The following is a 24,167-nucleotide window of genomic DNA, read 5'->3' as shown; positions in this document are numbered from 1 at the left end:
CATACATTTACTTGAGAAGCAACATATAAGATATTTAGACTTGCTTTAAGAGAATGTATCTTAAATATAAGTGTATTTTGTATATGTGTATTTTTTCACTTGGTTATACTTCTGCGAGTGCAGTAAAGACAAAATATACTTATATTCAAGATATATTCTCTAAAAGCAAGTCTAAATATCTTTTATGCTGCTTCTCAGGGGAATGCATCTTTTTTTAAAGGATTTTTAGATATTTTAAAATATTTGTATTTTTAATGTTATATTCAACATTGTCAGATAAATAAAAAAAAAAAAACAATTCTTCTGCATTATAGCTGCTAAAGTAAATGTACATTGTTTAAAAGGTGTTTTAGATATTTGTATTGGAAAACAAGCCAAAACAAAAACAAATAAAAAAACGTATTTTGTTGCAGTGTATAATGGGGCGAAGACTACCCTCTCTCACCTTTCTGTTCACATCAATCCATCTTTAACTCACAAAAAAACAAACTCTCTCTTACTAATAAGGCTGTATATTGCCAGTTTTCTTCACGATAAGAAATGCACAGTGACATATATTATGATTCAATAAGTCGTGAGCCATCGCGTTATAATCTAGCTGCATTAAGCGCGCGCACTCGAGGGATGAGCGTCCCCGCAACAGAGTGTGCCTCAGCCGGGTGCAGTTTCAATCTCTCCCCCTTAGATCGGGACACTTCAAGCAACTCATAGAAGAGGCACTGACCGCACAGACAAATGCCAGTTTCCTTATTATTTTAACTTTAGTAAGGCTATAATGCATTAAATAGAACTGCATTAAAGATGTAACGCCTGGGTGTTTCCTTTAAAGATGCTTGACACGCAAGTTTTGCTTAAGCTGAGCGTCAGCTCCGGCTCTGTTTATTCCACAATGAGAGTGCTTCTGTATTTACTTATTTTGTATTTTTGCATTATAATTCCCTCGCACTTTGCGATCTACATCACCTGAAGCTGTTTGGAAAGTTTAGAGTGCGTCTGGACTGTGAGATGTGTTTTCTTCCTCTCCTCAGTCAGGTGCGAAGTGCGGTGCTGCTCTTGTGTGCAATCATCAGAGTTTCATATGATCTTATGTTACGTTAAGATCAAATGACTATTCGACAACTAAAATTTTTGTCGACAATTTTTTATTGTCGACGTTGTCAATAACGTCGACTAATCGTTTCAGCCCTGCTGTCCACAGCACAAAACATGGAACATCATAGCTAATTTATGTTTCTATTAATTCAAATAAAGTGTCTCTGTCGGATTCTCTGTCACTTTATGAGTGCACCAAGCGATCTTTGCCCTGTTACATTTACATTTATGAGATCCTTTAATTCAATATGACTTACAAATGAGGATTGCAATAACACAACAGTCTTTATACAGCTTTGCCAAATACACAGTGCGGTTATCTTATTACTGTAATAACATTTATGACTAAGGCTGGCTGCTCAGTGAGGCCATCATCAAATCTAATGTGATGCACAGTTTAATGTATTATTATTCTGAGGAAATGTAACACATTAGAGCTGGGCCCTATTTTTTAAAGTCTGACTCATTTTGTAAATTCTTTGGATCATTAATTCAGATTCACTGATCGATTTTGATGAAATAAACATCAAATTAAACATTACTTTTTTATCACTGATCGATTAAGTTGTATCAATTATTATGTTTTTAGTGTAAATGTTTATGTGCACAAGTTAGATGCTACCACCCTAATTGAGATTCTGATTGTGTTCCAGATAAATACAATTTAAGGCATTTTTGAGGTAAATATTGTATAATATTGCATTGCCTATGGTTACAACATGACTCACTTCGTAATTTCACTTCCTAACATCCTAAGTCAATTACAGTCCAGTGATTTAAAAACGCTTGCTCAACCAAATTATTTAAAAGGTCCAACTTCATTCGCAAATCAGTGATATTGTGTGCACTGTATGCATGTGCTGAAATATTGCAACACATGACCATGTTGCTGTGTTTTTTAATCTGCATGTCTGGGCCTGTAGTTACTCTATTAATAACACTAGGCTTCAGGATCTTGGGCCGGTTGCATAAACATAGCCATTAACTTAAGACAGCTTCTAACATTTAGTCTAAATAACTGGGGACGCCAGAAAAAGCCTGTTGCATTAAACAAGCTCAAAGCTATCTTTAGTAAGACAGTCTAATTCACACTGCATTGTGGGAAAAGTAAGGCACTGAACGACTTAAAAAAAATGGCAGACAGTGGGCGCCCAACACAGTAAAAATATTTGCTTATTAGAAGAATAAAATGCAAGAATACAACCAGCCCCTGGGTCTAACTTCTGGATATAAATGATATCCCTGGGTCTTTTAATTAATTTCTCTCCATTTCTTCCTTGTGTATAAGGATACACAATCTCCTAAATTCCCTGTGGTTACCTGTAAAGAGATGGTGGTTGTTCTTTCTCAGTTTGAGTGCACGCTCATGGAGTTTCCTGGCACTTTTTCTGGACTCAGGACACAGCCTGGTCCTCATGTTCTTCACGCCCTGCTTACTGTCAGGATTCAGGAACACCACGATGGGATACCACTGGGCATAGTTCAGCCGGTCCACTGCATTAGGAGTAATGTCCAACACTGCATGCTTATCCTGCATAACACAGATAAAAACAAACTGTCAGATTAAAGCCAATACAAAAAAACATGAATCTGTATAATGCGTTGTACCACCAGCAGGGGGCACTGATGTGTCATTCAGAGACAGTGTTTCATGCATTGCATTACATTTACTGTATATGTGTGTCCTCGACGTGTATATTGGAGGGTGTGCATGGGTTCTCACCCGGTCGATGATCTGTTTGATAGTATGAAGGCGTATGATCCCTGAACTGCGCTGGTCAGTGCCGGCATCTCTGGGTTCACTCTCTACACAAGAAAAAACAATCCATATAGTAATATCCACTTACATTCTTCTTGCCTCTCACTCTCATGCAGTACGTCAGCACCCTCACCCTCAATAGCATACAGTGAGAAGGCAATTCAACATGGATGTGCACATGCGCCCGCATACACAATATAAACACCAGCAGATTGTTCACATGTTCCATGTGTGTGACATCAGTGTGGTGCAATGCACTTGACTAGGTACAGACATACAAAAATGTATTTAAAAATGTATAATATTAATTATAAATAGTGTTGGGGGAAAAGCATCAGTGCCTGCAAGGGGGTCTGGAATATCTGAAAGAAATAGTTCACCCAAAAATGACAATTCTGTCATAATTCATTCACCCTAATATCGTTCCAAACACATAAAACTTGCTTTTTTATGCAGAACACAAATAAAAATTGTTAATAAATATAAAGTTATTATAATAAATAACTTCATTTATTTGGTTCAAAGTGGCATGTGTGTTCACACAACAACTTGCTTTGTTTTCAGCACACAATGGATGTCAAGACTTTAAGAAATGACTTCAATTTCAGGTTGTTTCTCACCAAAATATATCACATGCCTTCAGAACACAAAAAGCTGCAGTGAACACTTTTGCATACTTTAAGCCTTTAAGTCACTATTTGCCATTGTACTGAAAAGCCAGACCGGGATATTCATTAAAACATCTCCTTTTGTGTTGCTCATATGTAAGAAAGCCATACAGGTTTGGAACAACATGAGGGTGAGTAAATTATGACAGAGTTTGGTAGGGGTGGGGAAAAATTCTGTTACAAATCACGATTCTTGAGACAAACTCTTTTAAAATTGTCTCCCTGATGAAAAATAGTTTTTTTTAAATAATAATAAAAAAAGAAAAAACACGTTTAGCTTAATGCTAATACAATGATTGATAAATAAACATTTATAATCTAACAGCTGTGCACACACACGATCGCCATGTGACTTCATGCGCTCCGGTTACTTGAAGCATTTCATGGAAGAGCAAAAGCGCATTGAAGCACATCATTCAACGTCCAGGATGCGCATAAGCGGTTTTGTGCTGCTCTGTATTGGAGCTTTTCGTGTTTCTTACTTTTCTAACTTTAGTACTTTTGTGGGTTAAGAGGTTATAGTTATTTAGCCTATTTAATTGTTGAATATCTGTTAGTTATATCTGTTAGTATGTTAAATGGCTGCGCTTAGTATCCATGTGTCCTTATGAAACACATCTGATTGGGTAACATGGACATATAATTCAGCCTAATTATTCATGTGTTCCTTAACACTGACTAGTCAACTAATAGCTCAGACACTGCACCGACTGGTCGATAAGTAGTTTTAAATTGGTAGTTTTGCACATCCCTACCAGTAAATTATGTATTACATGGTGAAACAAATGTCATTTCAGACACAACTGTTCTTCAACAGACATTTCTTTCTGAGAAAAAGGAGTTAACACAGATAAATATATCAAAACATCAAATCACAATACTTACAGAATTGCAATACCAAAAAAATAAATAAATCAATACATATCGAATCGGCATGTAAATATTGTTGTAATATCGAATCGGGAGGTCTGTGGCAATTCCCAGCCCTAAGGTTTGGGTGAACTGTTCCTCAAAGAACACTCACCTTCACAGCGACTTGTTTCAGTATGTTACAGAGGACAACTAAAAAGTCATTACAGACAGAGTAAAGCTAATGTGCACTGACCTTTAGGACCTTAAGCCATTGGTGGCCTTTGACAGCAACATATTATTTAAGACAGCAAGCCTAAATCTGTGCCTCCACTTTACTATAACATGGCGTTAAAATAGCAGCAACTACAGGAAGCCTTTTTAGCACAAAAAAAAAAAAAAAAAAAAGAAGAAGAAAGGAAAAAACAAAAAGAGCCCATTCAAATAGAATCACAAAATAACATAGGAAGCAGGCGCTTGGGATGGGGGAAATCAATGAGCAATGTGCCTTCATCTCCTCTCAAGCATGACTGAAGGGTTGGAGCTGTCGATACCATGAACACATCTTGGATTTTTTTATCTTTTGTTAACATTCCAAGTGGTGTCGATTTGGTGTAACTAAAATAAGGGATGCCATACTGCACAGCCTCTAGTAACTATGGTTACTGATGGGGTGAGCTGATGTGACTATGCAACGTACTTTCCCTTCCATCTGGGTGCTGTGTCTCTGAAAAGCAAATACAGTCATACAGGAACAATGTTATGTCAATAAAGCCAGTGGCCACTCATGTAATCAGTTTACATGCTGAATTTTAAATGCACTTAGATAACTGAAACTGGAGAGCAGGGCAGCTCATTTGCTCTAAGAGAAGCTGTGACTGCTGAAGTGTGCTGAACAGGTAGGTGGATTAGAGTACTGAAGTGCTGAAGCGCTGTGTGTTATCAAGTGGTTTGATTTCAGTAAATGAACACTCACTTGCAAGCTCGAACAGATCAGGCACCTCTCTTGCCAGTTTGTCTCGTGCCACATCGGCGATTGGCCCGAAGATCACAACAGGCCTCAGGAATCCAGCTAAAAAGGACAATGGACAATATAACCGCTTTACTTCAAAGAGAACAGAATTTTCTATTGGAGTGCTATTCTGAGATTATTCTAAATATTATTCAAGTGTTCTGTTAAATACAGTAGATCTAACAGTTTGTAAAAGAATTGCAATTACATTTTTATATCTTTGGAAGAAAATGTGAGTGGAGCTTGCATATGCAAAACTCCTTGCTGTGATGCTAGTGTTATGGGTGGTTGCCAGAAGTTGTTACAGTATGTAGTTGCTTTGGTGTTCAGGGTGGTTGTTTACTGGCCCAAGTCAAAAGAGTCCACCACATATCCTCTTTGATATTCTGGTCCCTAGATATGGCTTAGGTCACTCCTTCAATGCAAGTCTATTAAACTTCAGTGAGTCTGATTGTAAGTCTGATTGTTTAGAATAGTAGCACACCTCTCCTCAATAAGCCACACACTTTTAGGTATCATTCATGCCCGTAGAACAACAGTGCAGGACGAGTTATAATGCCAAAATTGAATGTGCCTGCTCAAATCCTTAAAGGGTTAGTTCATGCAAAAATGAAAATCCTCTCATGATTTACTTATCTTTAAGCCATCCCAGATGTGTATGACTTTCCTTCTTCAGCAATACCAAAATGAAGATTTTTATAAGGCCATTTCAGCTTTGTCCATACAATGCATGTAAACGGGTGTCATCAGGCTGCTGGCTATTTGACTGTCTAAAAGGCATATTTAGGCAGCATAAAAGTAATCCACACGATCCGAATCGAAATATTTGTGTAAAAAATGTATCGATAATTAAAACTTTATTGTCTTTTACAAATCGCTTCCAGCCAGCAGTCGACGCATCACATTACCATCGCGTGACGTAAGTGCAATGGCGAGTTCATGCAAGAAGTCGGAAGCGCACGCTTTGTTTACAACAGAGGAAGGAACATCACGCAAGAGTTAGGTCATTTCAAACAGCAATCCAGCACTGGCTGGAAGCAACGATTTAAAGTTAAAATTTTTTAATTATCAATTTGTTTCTTACACCAACCTAGCGATTTGCTTCAGAAGACATTAATTGAGTCGTGTGGATTACTTTTATGCTGCCTAAATATGCCTTTTGGACCGTCAAACAGCAAGCAGCCTGATGACACCTGTTTACACACATTGTATGGACAAACTGAGCTGAAATGGGCTTGTGAAATTCTTCATTTCAGTTCTGCTGAAGAGGGAAAGTCATACATATCTGGGATGGCTTAAAGGTAAGTAAATCATGAGAGAATTTTCATTTTTGGGTGATCTAATCCTTTAACCCTAACTATGAACAAAAGTAATAGTGACAGTGATGATTGCCTTAGCAAGCACCACTAATAAATTATAGATTCATCCCGAGCCTACAAGTAAGCCTGAATTCAGTTCAAATGCAAAATACTCCAAGCTGATAATTTGTATTCGTCTTGAGCCCTTTAAACTCAAATCTTTAAACCAGTTTCACTAAAAAATGTATTTGAAGAACATACATACCCTCCCTAAGAACCACTCTCTCATAAGCAGGGAACTTGGTCTGAACAGGCTGAGCTGACAGATCCTCTCTGCTCTTCCGCAAGTTCCTCTTGGAGCTGCGGAGACCTCTGAACCTCCAGAAGTCAGCCCGGTCTCCGCCCGCCGTTTTGGGGAGTGTGTACTGCACACTGGAAAGCTGCTCTGCCCTAAAACAAGATGGTCAGCTTTAGCTCAAAGTATATTGCATTTACATACATAATGATACAACTTGTATACAGATACATTCTTGCATTACAAACAAAATTTAAAACCAGGGCTGTCAATTGATTAAAGGAATAGTTCACCCAAAAATGAAAATTCTCTAATTTATTCTCATTTAACTCATCTTCTTGCCATCCCAGATTTAAATGACTTTCTTCTCCTGCAGAACACAAATGAAGATTTTAAGAAGAATATTTCAGGTCTGTAACTCCAAAAAGCACAAAGGAAGCATAAAAGAAATCCATATGACTCTATTGGTTAAATCCATGCCTTCAGAAGCAATATGATATGTGTGGGTGAGAATATTTAAGTCCTTTTTTTACGATATATCTCCACTTTTGACCAGTCCTGACCAGTAGGTGGTGATATGCACGAAGAATGTGACTCGCCACAGAACAAAAGAAGAAGAATGTGGACATGAAGGTTTTTCACCCACACATATCATATTGCTTCTGAAGACATGGATTTACCACTGGAGTCTTATGGATTACCTTTATGTTGCCTTTATCTGCTTTTTGGAGCTTCAAAGTTCTGGCCACTATTCACTTGCATTGTATGGACCTACAGAGCTGAAATCTTGTGCTCGATCTCTGTCCAGCTGTCATTGAGTACAAGTGCACATCACTTGTGGAAGGCTGTGCTGCCTGCTCCCGGGTTTGACGAGGCGTGTTGCCTGTACAGCTGGAGGGCTGACTGCCCCATATTGCATCAAGGTGGTACATCAAGTTTGAATTGGTCCGATGGTAGGAATATTCCTTATTACGGAATTTACATGCAGGTCGGGGGCATGATTGCATAAAATTTTTCTTACGTATAATTAATCACACTAAATGAATGGGTTAATAAATCAACAGTCCTGTTTTAAAACATATTAATTTATGCTGATCTGTATATATAATGGGGGCAGCATGTCAGTTGTCTCTTCCTCCTAGTGCTTCAAAGGGCAGTTACCTGTTTTTGTTGGGAATGATGCCTCTCTCCACCTCCTGATGGTTCTTCCCGATGCGGATGGCCAGCCAGGAGCCCAGTTTGCCATTGTAGAGGGTGTCCACCACCCTGAACACCTCTCCCTTATTAAAGCTCAACCCATAAGGAGATTCCTTCTCATACTCAAAGTGTGTTCTGATGTAGAAGGAGTCGCCCACATCAGATTCCACTATCCGCCGGTACACTGGAGGACAGAACATGTAAACAGTTTAGCAGCCATTATACAAAATATTTGACAGCAGAATGTCAAGACTGACAAATCAGAATCAAGTATTCCAGAGAGACTTGCAATTATTGAGAATGCATAGAATAAATAATTAACCAATGTATGAAATGTATGTGTATCTGCTTACCATCCTTTTTCTTCTGAGCCAGGATAGTGACCTCTTCACCTCTGGGCAGGTCCAGAAGGAACAGCACCGCTTCCTCACGAATGATGTTTGCAAAGTCAACATTGTTCACCTACGAACAGGAGGAGACAAAAACAGGCTTTAGATCTCTACGGTGTTGTAACCTAACAATACAATGTTTATTTGCAATGGAAGAGGAAAGGAGAGTGAAAGAGAGTGCAAATCCACTTTTCCTTATCCATGTTTCTGCTGTATCTGAAAGTCACTGTGACGAGGCCGAGGGCGTGGCTGGGCCGGGAGGACGCACGCCCAGCCCTGAATTGTTCTAATCAGCCGGGAGGGGGATAAAGATGAGCCAGAGGCACCAGTTCGAGAGAGAGACACACATGCAGCTGCTGTGTGTGTGTATCTGTGTGTTAAAGTTGATTTAAGTTGATTTATGTCATTAAAAGTTTTGTTGACTGCTCAGCCGGTTCTCGCCTCCTCCTTGCCCATTCTTACCTGTTACAGTCACAAATTCAGGGAAAAAGAGGAGAGGTGAACGTTCAGTCACATCTGGCAAATGCCCAGAGAAATGTCTGGAGAGGAAAACAATGAGCTTGAAGCTTCACAGTGGGGTAGGGCTTGGAATCTAAGGAGTGTGTGTTTGTGCAGCAGGGAAGAGAAATATACACACATGCATGCACACACACACACACACACACACACACACACACACACACACACACACTGTGATGACCTGCACTGGAACGGGTGTGGGAGAGACACAAAGCAATCTATGTTTCATTAAAATGTGGCTCTGTAATAAACAAGCCTAAATGAGTCTAACTTAGATTCTCTGTATTACACAACTACTGACGATAGCATAAGACCACTGGAGGCTTGAGTTGTGGAAGACCACAATAAGAGCCACTGTGTGTCCACAGGCTAAACAAAGGAAAGCTGGAAAGAGAGAAGAGTCAGGCAGTGAGTCAGAGCTGGAGTATGTCATGATTATTTTTGCCCGCAGCCACAGGGTCACATAGTGTCTTCATATTTTTCTGAGGAAAAGTGGGATGTTGCACAGTGTTACAGTACAGAGATTAGTAAACAGAAGACTTTCACACATGCTTTCTTTTCTTAGACTAAGATTAAGGCAGCTATTTCAACTGTTACACAGTGTGTATATTTCAAGGTGAAGTGTGCAGCTGCGTCTCTACATATGGGGGAAGTGGGGCTAAGCCCCACCAGAGGTGGCGCTGTTGTGCAAATTGCATGGCATCATCATACATTTATTTTAAGAAATAATATATTTTCCGCAACTTAAACGTGTTTTATGTCGATTATACAAGAAAAAAGCATATATTCTTTTGAGAAATTATATTATTATTAAGGTATGTTGTGTAAAAGCCATTTAATCCTTCTCATTTGCTATGTGTTGGGCTAGCCCTTCATCCTCAATGTTAATCAACGGAGATCTGGAGAATTGCATGCACACGTGCAACGAGTTTTCAACGATTGCCTGAGGGGCTAGTTTGCCTTTGCCCCTGAGCCAATCAAAAGCTTCGATAATATTTATGTCAAGCTGTTGACATGAGCATCGGAAGTTACCGAAGTGCAGAGTACACCTGCGTAGTGAACATCATTGGTAAGTATTAAAAGCAATTTTTTTTCTCTAATGTGCTGCTGGTTGGATTAGTTAAAGTGCACCATTCATCACTTCAATGAATTGTATGCCATTGCATTGAGGTGTTGTGTTGTTGGTGCATTGGTTTGTATTAGATATTAATGACCGATAAATATTAGAAGTATGCAGTCGTTTTGATTAGTTTTGTTATGCTGTTCATTCGAGTGAGATAATATGCACACCCTTTGACGATTTGCCTATTTGTGGTTTACTTTCACGGTCACTTGAGCTTTTTGATGTGGATGTGCACGTCTAAGTGATGTTTTGTGCTGAGATTAAATCATTAAGAATGCTTGTGTGGCATCATGTTCAAAGATTGCGCTGGAAAAAGTCTTTAGTCATGATCTATTTTTATCAGTCATACTTGTTTTCATTTTATAAGTACATACCATGCATTATAATGGTATATAAATTACAGTAGATAGGCTTTTATGATCGATTTTTTGACTCCCCTTGTTTGAGTTTGGTGAAACCAATGAGTTCTAGTGAATAACTCCTGCCTGTCAATCAACCGCTGTGATAAAATTAGGTTTTTAAACTTTGCCGGTTAAAGCGCATACAAATTAAATTAAATTAGATTAAATGCACAATTCACAGAACTTCATAGTCCCTGATGAGAACATAAAGTGTTACATGAGATGCACATCTGTGACAGAATTGAGGTTGACTGTAGAGACAGCCTTATCAATGTCTGCTGTCATGCTTAATGACTATTTCGCCCTGCCCTTGCCCTCATTGTTTGGATTGTTCCAAACTCATGCCACTGGTTAAACCAAAAGTTGACATGTTGAATCGTTCAAACAACCAGAGCCACCGTGTTTACAATCCTTGGGGTAATCCACCTAACTATGGCTTATCAATGCACATTAAACAAAGATAAAACAATAGGCCCTTTCCCACCTATAGTCCTGGTACTTTTCCCTTAGTAGTTTTCTAGATGAGAACTCTAATGAGGAATGGGACACCCGAGGAGACTTTTCCCGTTGCATTCGCGCTCACAAAGTAACCACCGTAGTAATGTCATCTAGTATCGACCATTTTTATTCTGACGTTATTTGCATGCGTGTTTTAATAGCAACAACAACAACAAAATCAACAACACCGACGGAGAATGCCAGGATCGGAGCTACACTTTTGCTTGTTTAGGGCTGTTTTAAATGAACTTTGGCTGCATCAGATAAAGTAGGTAGCTGCCTTATCAGTCAATGGTTTAAACAACAGTGTTTTTGGAAGAATGGAACTCTCTGAACAGTTTAAAAAGCACCTTATTTCAGCCTACCTTCATCCATCCTTATACAGCCTCCGAAGGCATTTTCCAATTTTTGGACACAGTCTGTGTCACAAGGTTAGAGTTTAAACGTCCTGGTTACTTTCATAACCTCCATTCCCTGAAAAGGATTCTTCTCCCAGCCCTCCACCGGGGGATGGAGTGGTCTGCTTACCATCTCTAGGCCTGTAGCAGGTCTCCACGTGCCTGGATCGCCCGTCTCAGGGGTGCTTCGAAGCCTACCTTGGGTTATTGGCGACCGGCTGTGAGACGGGTGGTGTCTGTTTCCTGCGGTTGGCTCCACGCCGGGGCCGGGCCGTGGGGGCGGGCTGCGGCGGAGCTGGTGTTGTTGCGGCAGGAGGATGCCCTTGGCGACGAGCAGACAGGGTGCGAAGTCTTGAACTGCGCTGATGCAGGATGTGCTGAATAGCCTCCGTTTGCTGTTTCAGCGCCAAGAACTGCTGGGCAAAGTCCTCGACGGTGTCGCCGAACAGGTTGACATGGGAGACGGGGGCATCAAGGAACCATACCTTGTCAGCTTCCCACATCTCGATCAAGTTGAGTCATAGGTGGTGCTTCTGGACCAACAGGGTGGACATCGCCTGCCCGAGAGTCCGCGCCGTGACCTTAGTCACCCGGAGAGTGCAGTCGGTCGCCGAGCAGGCACAGGTGCACCGCAACCGCCTAGCCCCACCATCGAGGGTAGTGAGAACAGAGGAGTTCAGAGACCGGGTCCGGGCAGTGAAAAGGTGCCCACCACGACCTCGTGAGCTCCTCATGCACCTCCCGAAAGAAAGGGACCGGGGCGGGGTGCGGCCGTGAGCGGCGCTCCGAGCCCAGGAACCAATCGTCAGGCTGCGAGGGTTCGGGGGGGTGGAGGGTTCCACTCCAGCCTGACACACACAGCCACCCGGGCAACCATGGCTGCCAGCTGCACGTCAGGCTGCGACTGGGTGACCGCACCCGAAGGTGGGAGCCCAGTCGAGTCCTCAGCATCAGACTGGACAGCCCGCTCTCCGATGCTGCAATCAAGAGCTCATTCACTTCGCGGTCTCATCCCAGCGGGGCAAACAAGCGTACTGGGGAATGCGAGGTCCGTGGGGAATTACCCGGTGGAGTGGCTCCCACTGGGGTCCCCAAATCGCCCCCAGTGCTAACCGACGTGGCCTCAAACCCGTAGGTAGAAGGACCGAGGCGGGGAGCCGCTGGGGTGGTCTTTCCCTCTAACGAAGGAAAAACTGCGACCGCAACGTTGCTATGGTCACGCTCTCGCAGTGAGAACATGACCAGTCCATGAATGCTGTCTCCGCGTGGGCAGCGCCCAAGCAAGTAGGACTGCGATCGTGGCCATCAGAAGCGGAGAGGTAACGACCGCAACCAGGAAATACACACAAACGGAGAAGCATCTTTAAAAAGACGCTCTCCGTTAATGCCAATCTTTTAGAAGGGAAAATATACTCTTTCAGTAGGAAGAATAACTCTTTTAGCTGCTGAAGCGCCCAGGGGCGTTCTCTGCACTTCACCAGTGCAGAGGGAGAAGCCGCTATAATTTGCCATAAATCCAACAGCTTTTCGAGGTGAATGGATCGGCAGAGAAATTCAGCTCACTGAACACAACCGCTCGGCTCTGAAGAGAAAATCTGAATGAGTGGTTGCGAGCCAGCTCCTTTTATACCCGTATGTCTGAGGCAGTGGCATGCAAATTCCACTCGGCAATTCCCATTGGCCTTTTTTCAAAATCAGAGGTGTTTGGGGCTCCCAAGAGTGACCCCTAGTGTCACCACATCGACACAACGTCGAGTGAGTGACAGATAGGGAACTGGGCGTGTGAGCCACGCGTGCGGTGCTCTGTGCTGAAGCCGGAGTAAGAGATGAAAAGAGGCGGCAGAAGAGCTGCACGTGCTGTACTCTGCCGACAACATGTTGGAAATGCACTATAAAACCTATTTATCAACACAATCTTTAACAATAAAGGCTTTTATGACTCAGCATTAATTGCTGTACTGAAAAACTTACTCATTAACTTAATGCAAGTTAACCACGCAGTAACAGGCATGCAATACTTTCCTCATGTTAACTAGATTTAATGATGTTTAGTGTATAATAAAGTTAAATTACCCACTCTCGATAGACATCTGATTATTTATATCCGTCATCCCAGGAAAAAAATCAATGTAGTAATCCAGAATTCACTTTATTTTCTGTATAGTCACACAGTACAGATGCAATGAACACTCAAAGCGGGTCTCCCGGTTAAGTCACACACACACACACACACACACACACACACACATATGTGAAATGGGCGATACTTTGTTTATTATATGTTATTTCTGTTAAGGGAATTATAAAATTAGCGCAATCCTCTCAGTAGCAGGCTAGATTTGTTTCAGATTTTCACCTGTAAATCTCAGATTTACCCTAGAAATTATTATATTAATGCCTATGTGTACTTTAAATGATGCTAGATCCTGTACATACTGAAGCATACTGCCTAGCCTTAACATACAGAAGATTTAACTTGTAATCTTAAGCCACTTCCACACCATCACGTTTTTGTTTGAAAAAGCATCTTTTTTTGCCCTTCCGTCCACACTGAGATGGAAACGCAGTCTTCATGCTGTAGTGTGAAAAACGGAAATATCTGAAAATGATGACGTATTTGTTGTCATGTGATCCATTCAACCAAAACAATCATGATGGCGGCCTGTGTTACAGCGGCTCTGTTGTGTCTGATATTCACTTCGCTAGCACAGTTAAAGATAAATATTACTTTGTACAACATTCACAATGCATTCCTTCAAAGGTGAGGGGAAGTTTACTCGGAATTGGTGTCCGGCGACAGAACACGAGGACAATTGCATTTCAGACCGTACATGTAATGCCGATTTTCGTATGTGCAGTAAGGGGATTTAAGCATTTTCATTAGTTTCAGTGTGGACGAGCAACTTCTTTTTTAGGAAACGCTTGAAAACGGCAGTATGGACGGAGAGAGTTTCGAAAACTAAAACGCCGATATCAAATATATCCAGATTAATGAAGCCTTAGTAAATGGTCAAGTCCTGTGGACCTTCTCACCCTAAGTATCTGGTCTCCCTCCTCCAGGCCTTCTTTGGCAGCAGGACTGTCCTCCAGCACACCAGCCACAAAGATTCCCACATCATTACCTCCCGCCAGCCGCAATCCTACGCTTTCTCCCTTCTTGAACTTCACCAGCTTCATACTAGGCCTGGTAACAGAAAAAAATGGGTCAGTCCCTGAACAGGAGCATTTTGTGTGACCTGTTGATTTATGGTAATAAAATTACGAAATACAGAAGCACAACTTATAACATTTTGATAAAGTCACATCAGGAGTGCTAGTATGTATAAGCCAGATGTCATTTGTCTTGTACACCTTCAGTGGGCAAGTAACTTCATGTACACTAGAAAGGGCACTTCTGCTTTCACTTGGGAGTATGGCTTGGGTGCAGAATATAATACTTACCGGAGGATGCTGTCATCATGGGCGGCACTGGGCACAGGGGCGTCTGATGGGCTCACTGGCAGATCAACATCTGGTTGCCCAGGCTGCGCATACAGTGGCTTTGGCTCTACACACCCATAAACACACATTTCTGTTAGACTTTAAAGAGGACAAACATCGGTAAACACAAACATCTTTAAAAACAGGTTCAGAGAGTAAAGAGACACCAGCAGCTAAAGAGTGAGACAGGATGAAAGAGACATAAAGCACCTGACATGATCAACCAGTTATTGTTACAATAATACAATTCCAGACTTCTCACGCTGCCCTTTTAAAAATGCCCAATTTGATTTGTCTGTAATAAAAGAACTTGTTCCTGATGAATGCTGTTGAGAGACAGGAGTGTTTGGAGACTAATCAGACTAAAGTGAATGGGCTAATTAGAGAATGTGAAGAACAAGAGGGGAGGAAGGTCAGATCAGGATGGAGTGGACAGCAGCTCAGTTAAGGAGAGAAAACTAGACGAGAGGAGAAAAAAGGTCTGGTTGTGATTAGTTGTGGGAATGTGGGAGTTGGAAAGTTAAGCCTCTTTCATAGTGACAGCAACTTGCAGTCAGCGACCAGTCATTCATTTCTAATGAGAGTTGGCGATCTATGGCGACATGAGCGACAATGACCATTGGCGGCGCAATGTGGGCGTGTCCAGTGACTTGACAAGTTTAGAAAAGCAAATGAGCAGCGACATGATGCAGCGACTACAAATGGGTATGAGGAGAGTAGCGCTCACATGATCTCCTGTGAGACACTGAAATTGAGTGCAGGTAAAACGGAGAAGACTTTAATATTACTGTGCGCAATTTCACTGTTCTGTTTGATTTGTCTCTGCCCACAAGCGGGGATATAATAAAAAAAATTAGGTGTGCAAAAGTCGTGTCAGAAATTGCCTGCATTCTTAAGAGTAAAATGCACATAAAGCACAGCATGACACATTAAGAAATGCATTATGAAATGTATATACAAACACTTTCCCCTGCAGAATGCAAGACAACTGATTCCTTGTCAAAATAGAATTAATTTTTTTTTTTTTTTTTACCGGCAATACATCTCATTTGTGATCACACTTACAAAAGCTATGGCCTGTTGCAAAGCCCACCAATAACTTTAGGGCCTCCAGTGGCAGGAACGCCTACCAGTGACAAGCTGTATAGCAGCCTGGTGACCTTGTCGATAAAATCGCTGTCAGTGTGAATGTGGCTTAACAATGAGCAATACAGAAAAAAGTAAAACAGCGAGAAAAAAATAGGGGAGATAATATATTAGGAAAGCAGAGGGAAAGATAGAAGACAGATGACAGGTGAAGGTGAAGATTCTCGACCTGGCAGTGGAGGGATCTGTTTGTCCCCGGGCTGTTCAGTGGACGGAGCCAGAAGTGCATTATCAACCATCTTAACTGGGGTGGACACAGCCGATGGTTTAGAGATGCGCTCCTCCTCATGACTCCTGTGACTACAGACACACACAGCTCAGTCACACACTGCAGCAGATTGTAATGCACAGGAAGCTAACAAGTAACATGGACAAGAACTTTTCTATCAACATCAAGATTTTAGGTTACAATTTATATGAATGTATAATAAAAAAAAAGATAAAGAATTCTCAATTAGATTATTGATAGTTGTTGTGAATGAATCACCTTCAAATATCTCAATATTAAATTGAATATTCGATTTATATACAGAGAAATGTCCACACGAGCAGACACCATGACGCAAAAAGAATGCCTGTGGGCCAAGTCAGTAAACGTGTATAATGTCAAAGCACTTGTGATCAACGGTGGCATTTCACTGTACATATGAATTTGGTCAGCAAGTATGGAAGTTTCCAAGTACATGTCAACCATTATATTTGCTCCACATGGATATGAGAATGTCTCTAAGGGAGAGTGTGTAAAATGCTGAATGGAAAGAAGGAACAAACAAGTAAAGGTACAATGCTTCAAACCAACAGGTATACAGACTGCCCATTAGACTGCACCAGATGCCAGTTTTTATAATTTCTCTTGTTAAATATTAAACATTAGGACAGATGTTAGAGCTTCTTGCGAAAGCTGTGAACACCAACCTTAAAGGAAATCTCCGGGTTCAGTACAAGTTAAGCTCAATCCATAGTATTTGTGGTATAATGTTGATTTCCACAAAATTTAATTTTGACTTGTCCCTCCTTTTCTTTAAAAAAAGCAAACATCGAGGTTACAGTCAGGTGCTTACAATGGAAGTGAATGGAAACAAATTTTGGAGGGTTTATGTGAAGCTTACAAATTTATATAAGCATTTGCATTAATTCTCCTGATAAACTTGTGTATTATTTGAGCTGTATAACGTCATTTTTACAGTCCTTTTAGGGTTGTAGATTTGGTTGACATTACATTGTCATGGCAATGAATTTGTAAAATGGGCTCTAACTTTACACAGAAAAGGTTAGTAAGCGATTTTATCACACTAAAATCACATTAACACATATACCCTTTACATCTTGTGGCTATACTTTTGAAACAGTGAGTATTTTAACACATTCAAAAATTGGCCCTCATTCACTTCTATTGAAAGTGCCTCACTGGAACCCAGATTTTTGCTTTTTTTTTTTTAAAGAAAAGGAAGGGCAAGTCAAAATTTATTTTTGTGGTAATCAATATTATGCCACAAATGCTGCCGATTAAGCTTAAATTGTATTGAACCTGGAATATTCCTTTATTAGCAATTTTTCAGATATTTTGAATGCTGATTACTACTAGTAAGGACCGTTGAAAATATCTACACAATTTTATTATTAGCATTTAGACAGGAAATGGAATATTCTCTAATACTCCCTAAATCTTAAAAAAGGCTGTTCCTGCTAAATAAATAAAAACAAATATATTTGTTTCTGACCATTCCAAGAACACAAAAATTAAATGCTAGTCTGTTAGAATGAAACAAGAGAGAAAGAGAAAGAAAAATGAGCCCTTGTTTCCTGGCAGTGTAGGCTACTTTGTCCTAAATCTCTGATGCCCTGGACATGCACAAATACACACTGACACACACAAAGGCCTACATAAATCCCAGGGTCTCTTTTCCTCTGTTGGTTTGTCTCTGTACTAACACATCCATCACACGCACATCAGCCAAATCCCTCTTTCCTCTCATCTCTCTCTCCTGCGTTTGCTCCTCATGTGACCCACTATAATCTTACTGAAACCCCTATGTGTGCATTTCATTTCAATTCCATTTGTTTCCCTGTATGTTTCAGAAAAATAACTGACCCCTATATACAGTATGCATATATTACCTAACTTAAATTCATTTGACCAACACTACAGAATATGTGAGGGGAGAGAGATTTAAAATTGCAAATATTTGTCTTACATGCATAAAAATATGGCACATGCAGTAAAACTGCTATTTGTTTTATGGCCTTGTTCACCACTGTAAAATATCTAAACCACTTATAAATCAATTAATTAATTAGGACCTAAATATATTGCAAATATGATTTTAGAATATAAACCTAATAGACCTCTTGGATAATAGATCATTAGTATCGAGTCATCTAAAAATACTTAGGGGTCACTCCAAACATAGCAAGAATGAACGCTAAGCTCACATAGTGTATGCTAACTTTTACTTTCACTATTTTTTATTTTAAGAACTCTAAGTCTATTCTTTTAGTATGATTTAATACTTGACTTTATTTTCTCTTTTGCTTAAGTATGCCTATATAAAACACTTATTACCATTAAAACTTTTTACCACAATTACCATGTGTATGAAATGAGCTATATAAACAGACTAGCATTGCCTAAACTAACAGAGAGATTAACAACAGTATCCAATCTTCAAGTCAACACTATTCAAGTATTATAGAGTCAAGAAACTCTGTGGATATGAGCTGATTCTTTAAATGGAAGGGAGATATTATCTCTGAAAGAGTATCTCTATGTAACTGACTGAAATTATGAGGAAAAACCCATCTGGTGATGTACATTGAATTGTGTTGTCTCTTGTGTGCTAAGGTTAATGAACATGCATGAAAATGAATACAGGCCCATTTCTGCATTACAGACTCGACACCCTCGGGCAGTTTCCACAAAAACACACCTAATTACACAGAGCTAGTTGCCTCTGTGTTACCAGCTCAAAATGACACAATGCATGCTAACTGTACAATAAGCACATATGAATGCACCATATCAAATGCATTGCAAGTGCTTCAGTGAAACTCAGGGGCAATCTAAAACAAAAATCACCATACGCCTACATAGAAGACAAGACCCACACAATTAAAGACTATGAAACAACTACACAAAAACACATACATACAACAAATCAACCTAATATCATGCACTCAGACTCCATCTATAAATACTATCCAATGTATACAGAGCACAGCACTTACAGCGGGAGTATTCTGGTGAGAAAAGAGCCAGTCCGCCTGCATAAAGACAGAGCAGTTATTCAGCGGGGAGCAACCGATGCATGGCTCTGAGATATTAACCTGGCTCACTGACAAACAGGTTCCTCCTGTATATCATTCCTCAAAATGCCTCCAAACCTATCAGTTCAAGTCTAATTAATGGGTTTTACATCACTCTATTTTAGTAGTGCTGGAAATGGACTTGGAGTATTTCCATGGGGTTTTGTCCTGTCAGTCATTGGAGACCAGGAAGACAAGGGCCAACTTTAAAGAGCACCTATTATGGTTTTTAAACGTGCCTAATTTTGTTTTAAAGGTCTCATACAATAGATTTATATGCATCCAAGGTCAAAAAACACTTTTTTAATTTGCTCATAATTTAAATTGCAGGATTACCTTTTTTCCCAGTGTCAAAAACGACTCGTTCAATGATCCGTTCTAAAGGATTCATTCTAAACTCCTCCTTTCAGAGAGCCTACTCCGCTCTGATTGGTCAGATGTCGCAGTCTGTTGTGATTGGTCAACTGCTTAGTGTAGTGTTTGAGTGCGGGTCAAAGCTGTTCGCGAGCAGCCAATGAAGACCATAGGTGGGTTTTTTATTACCAAATTACGTAGGTTAGTACAGGAAGTAAGTCTGGAATTACTAACGACTTGTTTCAGGTGTTCAGAATCGGTTCTTTCTTTTGGGAGTCAATAACTCCATTTGTTGTGAACTTTGCAGACTTTTTTACATTCACAAACAGCTATTTAACACACTTCATGAAAGGTAATATTTGAAAAACCATAATAGGTGCTCTTTAAGACCCCCTTAAGGTTAATGTTGTCAGATGACTTCAGCTATACTATCTTTATATTTATTATCATTCAGTGGAGGCCAATAATTCTGTTACTTGCATATATTGCAGCAAATGTTTCTTCTAAGCTGCACGTGTGTGATAGCACACTTCTGATGTTGTTTCCATGCAGATGGAAAAAAATATAGTAGAGTAATTATATAAAGTAAATTAAAAAAAAAATCCATTAAATGTGCTTCGTACTACTGGTCGACCGATTTTGCAGATCCCGATAACAAAGTTGGATAACAATTGTTTTTAAAATCGATTTACAGATTGTAAAAAAAAATAATAATAATAAATGTTACGTCAGGCACAGATGCTACAAGAATTCAAAATGAATACAATTTCAGATGCTGTTTATTGTTTAACCAAAATCCCAATAATAATCAGAAAAGATTTGGCATAGAATGTGGAACTTTTAACTGTTAATAAGTAAAAAAAACTCTTAATTTTAAATGACAGAGACTTGGCTCTGTTACAATGCTCAATATTGAAGTATTTACGAAATGGGATTTTCCCCCTTTTTCACCCAATTTGGAATGCCCAATTCCCAATGCGCTCTAAGTCCTCGTGGTCGCGTAGTGATTCGCCTCAGTCCGGGTGGCGGAGGACGAATCCCAGTTGCCTCCGCGTCTGAGATCATCAACCCGCGCATCTTATCACGTGGCTTGTTGAGCGCGTCACCACAGAGAAATAGCGTGTGTGGAGGCTTCACGACATCCACCGCGGCACCTGCACTCAACTCACCACGAGCCCCACCGAGAACAAACCACATTATAGTGACCACGAGGAGGTTACCCCATGTGACTCTACCCTCCCTAACAACCGGGCCAATTTGGTTGCTTAGGAGACCTGGCTGGAGTAGAACAGTTCATTATCTAATCAAAATAACAAAATATGCATTGAAGTGAGGATAAAAATATGAATGAATGAAAGATTTAGATGAGCAAATCCCCAAGTGATTGTTAATCACAGAGAGAAAAAAAAAGAGGCAACTATCAGTCTTTAAAAGCACGACAAAGGAAGACAAATTGAATTTTTATGTCTACAAATGTACAAAGACACTATAGTTTATTTTCTTAAAAAGAGTTTAAACATCATAACCGTTTCACCACAATTGGCAGGTTTATTTTCCCTATATTTTGTCTAATACTGGGCTTAATTATTACCAAGACAAAGAAAAAGTTTAAGAAAGCCTAAATATCTTACACTGTACATCAAAGCACATTCCCATCCATAATTCATGTCATTTTTACTGTACGTCTTCAGTCATTTTTGCACATTCATAAATTGGGGATCAATCTTTGTGTTTACCTATAACTTGTCTTAAGTGCACTTCACGCCTGTCTCTCCACATTGAACGTGATTGACTCACATTGGCAAACTGAACGAATGACATGCCTCCATCTCATTTAGTCGTTCAGCAGATCTTCATTTACGAGTCTTTCGCGAACGAGTTTACCAGTCTTGGTCAGTTTGTTTACGAAACACCTCTCATCTTGTTCAGACTTAAATGACCGACTAGTTCAGTGACAGGGCGTATTCATTCAGCTAGTTGAACCAGTGATATGCTCCTTCACAGCGGGTATTCGAATCCTAGTGGCTCATGCTATAGTCAGTCTTTACAGGCATGAAAAGCAGCAGATCTCATTGGCTTCGAAAGGCATAGACGTCAGTGAACGAAAAATATGAGTCAGTGTATGGAGGTGAATGAAAATGATTCATTCACTTAAAAGACTTGTTCAAAAAGACAGATTTGTTCACGAACGAAACATCACTAATTACAGCCACTATGCATATGTGCAGAGCAGGCGCGAGGCCACATAAGGGGCAGAGTGAAACTAGTCCACCCAGATTGACGGCTGGTCCACCCAATCAAAACTGCAATAATATACTAACAGTTTGCAAATAAAAAGAAACTGCATTTTGTAGCGCGCAAAATAGCTCACATGCAAGATAATCATCATATTCCTGTTATAACTATAGTTAGAAAATTTTGTTTTTATTTCAAATAAAAAGTTTTATATGATTATGGTGAACTGAAATGGGTTGTACGCAAGTAGCTTCTTACCGAGTCGCTCATTTTCTCTGCACTGCGCAGCTCGTCTCTACAGTCATGCCTGTAAACAGATCCACTTACTGTGCTTAGCACCAAGATAATGTATCCACGCACTGTCTCACTTAATTTATTATTATTATTTGACGTGGTAGATGTTTCTGTAGATGACATGGCAGGGTATGAAATTGGCGGGTAATTTTGCTCTTCGTCTACCCGCAACTGTGTGGCAGGCGACCTGTAAGAAGTCTCGAAGTGACAAATGACAAGAAACGCCGTTAGACACAAATACGCGTTTGAAGAAGCACACTTGATCATATTTTAGAAAACAGACAAAAGAGAAGCCATCGATGCGCATCTCTGATTCGCTGTGTGTTTAGAAGTTTATTGCCGCGTGTCTTGCGGAACACATGCATATGACGAGTTCTCACTATTTCTTCCCTGTCCGTAATTTGGGAACAATTTACAGATATAGTGTCGTCTATGAGAACATTGAATATGATCTCAGACCATCTCAGGATGCAAGGACATTGGGACGACAGGTGAATTGTCATATGTGTCATAATTCAGTAGCTACAACCTCAGAAATGATTCTTGAACAAGAAGTCTCTCTTCTGTGCTTGTCTACTCTTTAGCCTCCATTTGAATGTAACATTCCCCAAGTTCTAAACAGAACTTCTGATTCACTTGCATTTTTCACCAGACCTCTTATTTTACAAAGACTACTAATCAAAAGAAATATTTTGCAACATTGCTGCAGCTCCATGAAGCCCACAACTTCAGCCAAAGGAGAGTTGTCAGTGTGGCGGAATGATCCACCCCTCCGGCTCGTCATCATCGCCCCACCTCTTAGGGCCGCCCTTCAGCCAGGCTCACGAAGGGAGTTGGGCAGGAGAGCGAGAAAAGGTGTGTATAAATAATTAGTCTCGTTCTGACAGCGGTGAATGAAGCACACCTCATGGGAATAATGCTTCATCATCACCTCTTCTCGGGGAGCCGGCTCCAAATCTCCATGTGTGCACACACTGGCATCCTTGCATGCCCAGGACTGGGAGGGTGCAGATGAGGTGATGCGCCACCAGACCCATTCCTCGGACCCCCTGGGCCGATTAGATGAGTCGCCGGGAGAGAACTGCACACGTGAACCCTGGAGCGGAGCGTGTGCGGCTGACAGACCCATCTCGTGCCTGGGCCATTCCAAAGACACTACCCCACCCTTCCCGGAGCCCCGTCTCACCGCGAGGATGCCAGATTCCCCCTTTATTATGAACACTATTCCCCCCCGGACACTTTATTATCCCCCTTTATGGACATGTTATTTTTTTATTATTTCCAATAAATGCCTCTCCGAGGCTTGACACCACACCCACTGTGTCTCTTACTCACCCCGCCACATCAGCTTAATTAAAGATTCGATTCTGGGGAAATAGCCAACACCTGTGCAAAGCAGGAGGACTGAAAAGTGTCTAATAATAATGTTTATTGCATCATATCTCTTATTTTAATTTATTATATTTATTTCTAAAGCCATTTCATTTATTGTTATTGTACCTGTAATTATGCAACTCTAAGTATTAAGCTAACAGTAAATGAGCAAATACTGACTCATAACGGCTGAGGAAAGGTGCACACTTTATTATATTCACAATGAAATTAGGCACAGAATAGAGGTCCACCCTGTTTCACCAAGGTCCACTCATTTGGAGATTTCTTGCCTCGCCCCTGGTGCAGAGCGAAGGCAGACAGCATACAGAGGCTAAGCTTGTTACAGCTGTAGCAGTTCTGAGACTTCAAAGACAAGAGTGTCTTGTTGAGGTGAAAGATCCGATAATGAGGCGTAATCCAAGTTCAGATATTAAGTGAGATGCTGCTCTAGACAGGCAGGTGGAGAATGCATGGAGAAGTGAG

General features: G+C 40.5%; 1 protein-coding gene across 12 annotated transcripts in view; it reads right to left on the bottom strand.

The window, feature by feature from the left end:
• The window catches only part of LOC127434806 (tight junction protein ZO-1-like), a 199,436-nt gene that overhangs the window by 26,877 nt on the left and 148,392 nt on the right, over positions 1-24,167 (bottom strand). For 5 of the 12 annotated variants that reach the window (XM_051687839.1, XM_051688136.1, XM_051688467.1 and 2 more), the window contains 11 exons: positions 19,350-19,385; positions 16,294-16,424; positions 14,940-15,045; positions 14,532-14,682; positions 8,524-8,632; positions 8,135-8,354; positions 6,944-7,128; positions 5,345-5,440; positions 5,069-5,095; positions 2,816-2,898; positions 2,413-2,623 (listed from right to left, as the gene is read on the bottom strand). In XM_051687839.1, coding sequence (XP_051543799.1) covers positions 2,413-2,623; positions 2,816-2,898; positions 5,069-5,095; positions 5,345-5,440; positions 6,944-7,128; positions 8,135-8,354; positions 8,524-8,632; positions 14,532-14,682; positions 14,940-15,045; positions 16,294-16,424; positions 19,350-19,385 — 1,355 coding nt within the window. The remainder of the gene's footprint in view (positions 1-2,412; positions 2,624-2,815; positions 2,899-5,068; positions 5,096-5,344; positions 5,441-6,943; positions 7,129-8,134; positions 8,355-8,523; positions 8,633-14,531; positions 14,683-14,939; positions 15,046-16,293; positions 16,425-19,349; positions 19,386-24,167) is intronic. The other 7 variants (XM_051688221.1, XM_051688306.1, XM_051688706.1 and 4 more) reach the window with 3 other exon arrangements.

The sequence above is a fragment of the Myxocyprinus asiaticus genome, chromosome 1 (genome assembly GCF_019703515.2).
Source record: "Myxocyprinus asiaticus isolate MX2 ecotype Aquarium Trade chromosome 1, UBuf_Myxa_2, whole genome shotgun sequence".
Classification (NCBI taxonomy): Eukaryota; Metazoa; Chordata; class Actinopteri; order Cypriniformes; family Catostomidae; genus Myxocyprinus; species Myxocyprinus asiaticus.
This window is presented reverse-complemented; position numbering and strand designations above follow the sequence as displayed.